General features: G+C 43.7%; 1 protein-coding gene across 2 annotated transcripts in view; it reads right to left on the reverse strand.

The window, feature by feature from the left end:
* ADAM17 (ADAM metallopeptidase domain 17) overlaps window positions 1-6,520 on the reverse strand; it is a 34,572-nt gene extending 28,052 nt beyond the window's left edge. Inside the window, exon 1 of one of the 2 annotated variants that reach the window (XM_027886909.1) lies at window positions 6,327-6,520. In XM_027886909.1, coding sequence (XP_027742710.1) covers window positions 6,327-6,423 — 97 coding nt within the window. In that variant the 5' untranslated portion in view covers window positions 6,424-6,520. Of the gene's footprint in view, window positions 1-6,218; window positions 6,260-6,326 lie in introns of those variants that run through there. The other variant, XM_027886910.1, reaches the window with a different exon arrangement.
* Window positions 6,521-8,991: the final 2,471 nt, after the last annotated feature.

Below are 8,991 nucleotides of genomic sequence, written 5' to 3' on the forward strand. Positions count from 1 at the left end.
AAAAAAAAAAAAAGAGAATGCAATAACCTGCTCAAATATTGACATTATTAAAAATAAGGAAGCTCACTGAATTAACATCCTCATGGTCAAAGTGAAACAAGGGCAGTAAGGCCATTCCATCTTACACCAGAATACCATCATATGACTTGATGCTGAGTAGAACCCAACTCAACACACCCCCAAATCACATGCTTCATATATCCTGCAGAAAGTCACACGATGCAGTGTTCTCTGGAAACAGATAATTTGTCTGGCTCTCAAAAGAACTGCAAGCCTCACTGAGCTTAGATACCACATCACAAAATCCTACTGTGTCACAAAATAGGTTTGAGTGGAGCTGACTTTAGGTAAAGACTAAATACTGTCTAAACTACACTTGTGAGACCAACCCCTTCTCCACTTCTGACTCCATTTCTTCTCTTTGTGGATGTGACTTTGGACTCAAACATGACCCTCCAGAATTCAAGGTACAGGTACTGAGGGGCAGAACTTTACAATTTCAGTAGGTGAGAAAGGAAACCAAGAGATATCACATTCTTATTCATCACCTCAGTAATTATGGATCAGCATCAAGTGGGTGGTAGCAGTAGGTGCCTCTCTGCATAACAGAGCCCCCTTCCCTTCCCCTTCCCACTCCCAGTCCATGCACACACACAGGTTAAAAACGTGAGAGGAGGGAAAAAGGTACAAATAATGCATATTAAGGGCAGCACAGGAAGACAGGGATGGAGATCGTGACATAGAGGGCAAAAGTGACACAAAGATGAGCAGTACTGTCACATGAACCTGCAAGAATAAAAGACATCAAGAAGACCATTAGAACTATTAAGAGGGTACAGGATATCCTCAAAACAAGTAAGTTTGTATGTTGCGCATAAAATTTGCAGATCAGGACAGCAGGATAAACTGCTCTTTGTTAAAGAAACCTGGTTCTTGGTTTCACAGCAAAGCACTACCCATGATCAGTCTGGGAAATTAGGCAGACTCCTACAGTTTATAAAAAAGCTGGGGGGGGAGGGGGATTCAACCTGTTTATAATCGAAGCTAAATATAAATGTCTGCCTCAAAGATAAATCTCTTACTGACTACTAAAGGCACAATTAAATCCTAATGCAATGTTTGAATGCAACCAGGAAAACTCTGGGCTGAGGAGATGCCTGGCCACACTTCCTCGCCTGGCCCTTCCAGCCACACCAGGGCTTCTGCACATGCACACAGAAATTCCAGAGTGGCAAAAGCGTGAAGCTGAGATGAGTCACTGCTGCTATCAGCAACATACAACAGTAGCAAAGTTGTCAGGTTCTACAGTGGGAGGGAAAGGAAAATTATACCACCCCAAACCTNTTAAATCCTAATGCAATGTTTGAATGCAACCAGGAGAACTCTGGGCTGAGGAGCTGCCTGGCCACACTTCCTCGCCTGGCCCTTCCAGCCACACCAGGGCTTCTGCACATGCACACAGAAATTCCAGAGTGGCAAAAGCGTGAAGCTGAGATGAGTCACTGCTGCTATCAGCAACATACAACAGTAGCAAAGTTGTCAGGTTCTACAGTGGGAGGGAAAGGAAAATTATACCACCCCAAACCTTAAGTGCAAACAGAAATTTTAGTTTTTGTCTGCTTAAAGGTCAGAACAAATTGGCAATACTGAAAACCAAACTCATGCTGAGCACTGGATTATGTTCCCATTACAAAAATCTTGCAATAGTTAAAGGTAATTCTTACTAAGTAGAATTTAATCTAGTGTTGACATTCTTCTTTTTGTTGACTTTGAGTACTTCTCTCAAAAATTACACTTCAATCACTTTTTTTTTCAGTTGGAAATGGAAACACTGACTGATTCACATGAACAAAAGAAAACAAACCTCAGAGAAGTGCTTGAAAACCTTGATATTAAGTATTTCCACTGGAAAGACTGCTACCACAACACAAAAAATGCATTGATAACTTGAGTTCAATAAGGCCACGTCTACACCAAGCACTTGCTGTTTATGTGGAGACAAAGACGCTGCATCAACAAAGTCCTGCAATGATTTTGAAATAATCCGCAGCATCCCAGGCAGGTATCACATGCTGCGGGATTGTGTGTTCTCACCATGTGGTACATGGTGAGACACTCTGAACCTTCAGCTTTTGGGCTCAAACTTCAAAACTAGCTCCATCTAAAACAGTCATTGCACTTCAAAGGATATCAAAATGAGATAAGAAATAGTAACAAAAAAGGCAAACTATGCTGGGAAAATGAATCACTTGACCCTCATCTAGGTTATTCCTTAATTTCCAACAGAAATCCAGCAGGATGAAATTTAATCTTGTATAAAGATTCTGTCAGTTACTATCACACTGCACATTCTCGACACTGAGCTGAACTTCCACTCCTTCGACACTTCAGCAGTCCCTTGCGTTCCTGGTCTTACGGACCTCCTGCATTTTTGTCACACCAAGTGTGAAGGAGAATTTAAACTGACTGCAAATCAATTCACGCTGCCCTCTGTGTCACTCAGCTCCTCCAGTTTACTCATCAACACCACCACCATTTGTTTTTTTTTTCACTCAACAACCTGTAAATTCTAGTCTTCTGATGCGCATTACTAAGGTTTGTACCCATCCTTTTACAATGGGCCATTTCTTCAGCTGATGCAGTTTGTTTTGACTTCTGTGAGGTATTTCAGCAGTGTGGAGAAAAAAAAATAGCGAAGCTCAGGTTACCTGTCTCAGATTCGATTAGCGCAATTTGACGTGTAGAAAAACATTGTCAGTGGGTGATTCAAAGAATGTCATCTGCCCAGGACAGGAACAACTCTCTTGTTTTAGTTCCCTACCGCGCTTGTGATGAAAAGTCCTCATTCAAAAGAGGTAACAGCAGAGTAAGACCCATTTTACATGCAGACCACTGCTTAGTGGCAGCACACAGCTAGTTCCACTGTGTTGTGAAACACACTCAAGCAGCTCTTTAGATATGTTCAGTGACCTACTGAACAGCACCCAAGTTGGGTCTTTGCACTGTTACTCTTTTCAAATTCGTTAAGCTCTGTTATCATTAAGATACGTCTGAGTTCAAAGACAAACAGCAGGAATATTTCACAGCCATAAAAGGTTATCTTCAGAGATAAACGACAACAAAGAGAAAAATTTTTAAAGAGTTGATGTTATTTTTTCAGGAACAAAACTATAATATCAGTCATTGTATTGACAAGTAGAGTCCCACTTCTCCCAGAAATGAATACCTGCTGGCAATGTTATTAAAAAGAGTCTGCCTAAAGGCAAACTGAGGTAGACACCATCCTGCCTTCATCCCTCACCTGGACCACAACCACTACCCAAAGCATGGCGCAGGTGCTTGGTCAGTCACACCGTGAGCTGTTCCAGGGCAGGGACCCCACAGAGAGAAAATACCAGAATGCAGACACTTACCAAAACAAAACAAAACAACCCAAACAAAACCCCAAAAAATTCCCACAAGCAAAAAAAAAAAAAAAAAAAAAATTAGCTTCCAGACAGCTCAGGTCCACGAATGTGCTCACAGGAATGGGGAAGGTATCAGGAAGCTGAGGCCAGGATTCTGGCAGTCCCATTTTAGATCAGTTTAGACTGTTGGAGCACCACACCCTAAGATTACTTCAGCTGAAAAAGATGGAAAATGACCCACATCTTTTTATCTACATATTCTATTCTTTGTCAAATTCTTTTTTTCACTGTATATTTTTCTTCCTTCTTGAAAAACTGAACTCAGAGAAATAAGCAAGAAAGTTTTTAATAGAAATCACAAAATGTTAGTTCCTGAAACTTCCTTAAGGATACTGCTCACCAGAAATCTGATTTCAGTTCCTAAAACTCAAGCTGTGGTTAAACAGAGCTTTCAAAATAATAACAATGAAATTATTAGAAGGAAAAGATGGTATTTCATAAAACCAAGCTGTGTGTAAGATGACAACAGAACTCCAGCAAAAGACAGACATAAAACCACAATAAAGTAGGCCAAGATATTTTGAAAAGCACCTTGTAAAAGGCATAAAAAGGCATAAAGCTAATACTTGAAATATCTTTTATTTTATGAAACCCACACAGCTAAATAACCAAAGGGGCTTGTAAAACAAGTAAGCTGCAAATATAACCCCAAGAATGGATGCTAAAGGCCAGCACCAAAAAGTAAGGCAGTAACTGACCTTAGCATTTACTGCAGAGGAGACTGAAAAGCCCTCTGAAAGCTTGTCTTGACAGGATATATTTAAAGACCTGCTTCTGAGACTCAAGATAAAAGGCTAATTTAAAACAAGGCAAGAAAATTACCTTTAAATCAACAGGATATGAATGTATTAACCCAAGAGTTATAAAGCACTGCAAAAGTATAACTGGTCAACTACTAACTGTGGTGTGCAAGTACAGTGCTACTGGTGTTGCTTCAGGTGGCCTGAAAGGACCAATTTCCACTCCAGGTACCATGCAGGGGCCTAATCAACAAATATGATCAATGTCCTTACCTGAAAAACAGCTAATAATAACAACAAAGTGTGAGTTACTAGACTTGTGGCTAAAGAAGCTACTAGGCAAGTAGAGCCTCATACATATTGGCATTCTGAGAGAACAGGAGTGTGTGGATAAATCTAACAGTTAAAGTAGCACACCAGGACTTTTCAAGATCCCTAACAAAACTCTTTTGCATATTTAGTTTACTGAACAACAGAACAAAGCATTTGATGAAATTTGCTCCAAAAAAAACTAAAATGAAAAGGGAGCTTAGAGTGACGATTAAACATCAGAAAGAAAACAAAATCAAAAGCATTCATCGCTGTAAATCCATGCTACCTTTGAATCACAAATACTTCCTTGCAGCCCTAGTCATCCATCTCAAATATATACTTCATGTGATATGAAGTATATAGACAAAGGTAAGAAATAAAGTAATTATTTTTCCCCATAAAAAGAATTATTATATAGACTAATATTTTCTGATTTAAAAAAAAAAGTACAAAAGAGACAAATTACATAGGTCTGTAAGTAACTGACGGTGTGAAGAAAATGAATAATTCTTCCATACTGACCATTTATGACAGAAGAAATAGTTAAAACCTAGAAACAGAAGAAAAGAGTTCTTCCTCTACGCAGTATTCCATAAAACTGAATAGTGCAGGTATGGTGGTACATAGGCCAAGAATACAAAAGCTGTCAGATAAAGGTTACACAAATTCATAACAGACAGGTCCTTTAGAAGGCATAAAGATCTGACAGCCCAAGACACAACCTCTGTTCCAGGGCCTCCCTGAGCTGCCTGATGCTGAAAGGACACGCTGTGTTTGTTTTGTTTCTGTTACACTTCCTGGAGCATCCACCACTGAACCCCATCCTCCCCAGGTTCCTGCAGTCAGCAACTGCTGAGGTCTGCCCAGAACCACAAGTCCAGCTCAGGTGTAAGAGAGGAGGAGAGAGGTGCAGCCTGGATGCCTGTAGGAAAATCTGCTGAGAGATCTAAGCCAAGAAAGGAGACTTGGAGCAGTCACCACAGGCTGGGTCAGACATGGCCACTGCCTCTCACAAGAGCTCATCTTCCATTTCAGTGAGAAGCTTTTGTTTACTGAACAAAAGTTTGCAACTTCTTCACTGCAAAGGATAAGCTTAGACGCAAAACTGTTTGCGGAAGTTAAATAAGGTAGCGGCTTCTCCCACATCTCAAGCTTTTCCAGAGGTCACACTCAGCTCCAATGGCTTCAGGCTCTGGCAGCGACTCTCCAAACAGAGCTATGAAGGGAAGCCATTTATATGATTTTGCCCAGAGAGGTTGTGGAGTATCCCTCGCTGGAGATATTCCAAGAACCATCTGGACGCAACCCTGTGCCATGTGCTCCAGGATGACCCCGCTGGAGCAGGGAGGTTGGACCAGATGACCCACTGTGGTCCCTTCCAACCTGACCCGTTCTGTGGATATCCTGCCATAACAGAACGCAAACTCCTGTGAGGAAAACTCTACAGCAGAACTCGAGTGTCAAGATAATGGGGTCTCACTGCCCCTCTGCAGAGAGCGGCGGCCCCCAAACGCTGCCCATCAGCGATGCCTCCAGCTAAAGTAAGTGGTCTGTCCTCATCCCATACGCTGCCCACCACTGAGCCCTGGCAGGGGTGGGTGTGCCCTCCGCCCCCGCCCCTCGCATTACCCATCACCATGACCCCTGTAAGAGCCGGGGGTTCCCCTCTCACCACCGCACCCGTTACCCCATCACTGACCCCTCTCAGAGGCGGGGATGTCCCCCATCTCCCGCCCCACCGCAGTGGTCTCTCCCTCTCTCCCTCCCTCCCTCCCCCGCGGTTGCCGTGGTCGCGCCCTGCCCTCACCGTAGCGCTGCGAGCGCGGCGGGCGCCCCAGCGCCTCCAGCCCGCTCAGTCCCCACAGCAGCACCAGGGCCGGCACCAGCCACAGTCGGAGCCTCATGGTCCGGGCGCGGCTCCCTCCGGCACCGGCCGCCCGCCCGTTCGCATCCGCCCGGGGCAGCCTCGCCCTCCGCCCGCCCGCCGGGCCCGCCGCCCTCCTGGGCCCGCACCCGGAAGCGCGGCGGCTGCGCGCGGGGCATTGTGGGGGCGGGCGGGGCCGCCATCTTGGGCGGCGGGGGCGGTGCTGAGGGGAGGGAGGCGCGGCCCGGGCGGGAGCGGCAGGAGACGGAGACGGAGCCGGAGAGGCAGTTCCGGGCGGGGTTGGATGCCCCGGACAGCCCGTGAGGGCTTTCACAGAATCACAGAATGGGTCAGGGTGGAAGGGGCCGCAGTGGGTCCTCTGGTCCAACCTCTCTGCTCCAGCAGGGTCATCTTAGAGCACATGGCACAGGATTGCGTCCAGATGATTCTTGGAATATCTCCAGCGAGGGATACTCCAGAACCTCTCTGGTCAATCTGTTCCATTGTGGGGTCACTCACACACTAAAGTTCTTCCTCATGTTCAGGTGGAACTTCTGTGCATCAGTGTCTGCCCTTTGCCTCTTGTTCTATTGCTAGGCACCACTGAGAACAGCCTGGCTCCATTCAGATACTTAAAGACATCGATGGGGTTCCCTCTTAGTTGTGTCTTCTCGAGGCTGAACAGGCCCAACTCCCTCAGCTTTTCCTCAGAGATGCTCCAGTCCCCGAATCATCCTCACTATCCCCTGCTGGACCTGCTCCAGGAGCTCCATGTCTCTCTTGTCCTGAGGAGGCCAGAACTGGACACATCATTCCGGATGTGGCCTCTTTAGGTTGGGTGGAAGGGGAAGGATCACTTCCCTCGACTTGCCACCAATGCTCTTCCCACCAAGGGCACTCACTTTCTTGGGACATCCTCACTGCAGCCCCCTCACTGGCCTCCCAGAGTGGGAACAGACCTCCACAAAAAGGGAGGGGCTCTGGGTTCTGCAGCCTGTCCCTAGGGAGAGCAGGGGGTGTGGACCCCCCAGGCAGGACCCAGGTGCTCTCAGGTCTAGTTTTAATGGTCTGTAGTTCACATCTTTCCCCTAGAAACAATTTTTAAAAAATAATGTAATATTTTATACAATCCACTTCTTAGATGCCAGGAAAGTTTTAAGGCAGAATTTATACCACAATTAGGATTTCAGTTACTGCATCCTTGAGTTTCCTGGATGAACAGAATCTGCTGAGAATCTGTCACTGTTCATTTTGTGTATTCTTAATTCATGAACCTCTCTGTAAGTCATCACCTCATTTTGAAACAGATCAAGGAGAAGGCCAGTGATGGTGCTTCAGCAGCAGAACACAGACTCAGGAAGTTCTCTTTGGTTTTCCACCATGGCCTTAACATCTCCCAGTACCACTTCTGTAGCCAGTTCAGTTGATGGGTTTCAGCTTCTGGCACCTGGTCCACTAAGAATATTGAAATAATATCAGATCCTCTTTGAAAATTATTTATTATTGAGTTTTATGCATTGTATGACTTTGATGTAGTTCAAGACATCTATTGTAACCCTCTGAATTCGGGGCTTTTTGTGTCTTATTCCTTTGTGTGGGATTACTCCATGTTTATGCTTAATCCGGTTACCTCTTTCTGGTCTTGGTTGGGTTTTTTTTTAGATATAGTATACCCATTCTGAAGTATATAATATATAATTTTTCCCTACCCATTTCTTGATTCTAGTGACTTTCCTATCTTTTGACCTCTGCTGAGTACAGAGCTGAGGTTTCAGGTAAGTGATGCTCCACCACCTTTCCAAAACATCTTTCCAAATTAGTAACAGCTTAAAAAGTGCTCATCATTGCATGTGGCGAAGGTTATACTTGGCATTTATAAACATCAGTTTTCACTTGCCATTTTATCAGAAGTGATTTAATACTGCAGGATCTTTCTGCAAGTCTTAGAATCAACTTTAGGTGGAACTTTTTGGAATAGGTTTGTTTTATCTGAGAACTATTTATCCCTATTTTCAGGTCATATATTGGACTGCAGAGGTCTCAGTACAGATCCATTTTTTTGTTGATGGGTGGACTTTCCTCTCTCTCACTATTTTGTAATTTGTGAAGCAAGAAACAGAAAGCCAGGTAGAAGGTTTATTTTTCTGTTATCACTTGAATTTTCTCACTGACTAGGTTTGTTTCTTCCATTTACTTCTTTTCTCACTTGATTGCCTCTAAATATTTTTAGGGTTATAGACTGTGATTTGTGATTTGACAGAGCCCATCACAATGGAGTTGTGAGATAAAGTGTTTAGACTGTTGCTATTTAATAATAACAGTATATAGTAATTATAAGAAGTGTAATTGATTTGGCAATATTGTTTATTCCACATTAATAACAATAGCTTATTTTGTATTGGCATGTTAGTTTGATTGCATTTCTGGGTGTGATTTATTTTTTAATTTTATTTTAATTTATTTATTCATATATATCATCTTGTGTCCAGTACAAGAGCACTTTTAGAGTGTGTTGATATTTCAGTATTGATAGAAATGCACTCTTTCCTACCCTCAGAGAGGAATTTGAGCCATTTTATTAAGGTAATTAGGGACTAAACAAGCATGG

The sequence above is a fragment of the Empidonax traillii genome, unplaced genomic scaffold (assembly GCF_003031625.1).
Source record: "Empidonax traillii isolate 1590-97213 ecotype Southwest subspecies unplaced genomic scaffold, ASM303162v1 scaffold197:size915647, whole genome shotgun sequence".
Classification (NCBI taxonomy): domain Eukaryota; kingdom Metazoa; phylum Chordata; class Aves; order Passeriformes; family Tyrannidae; genus Empidonax; species Empidonax traillii.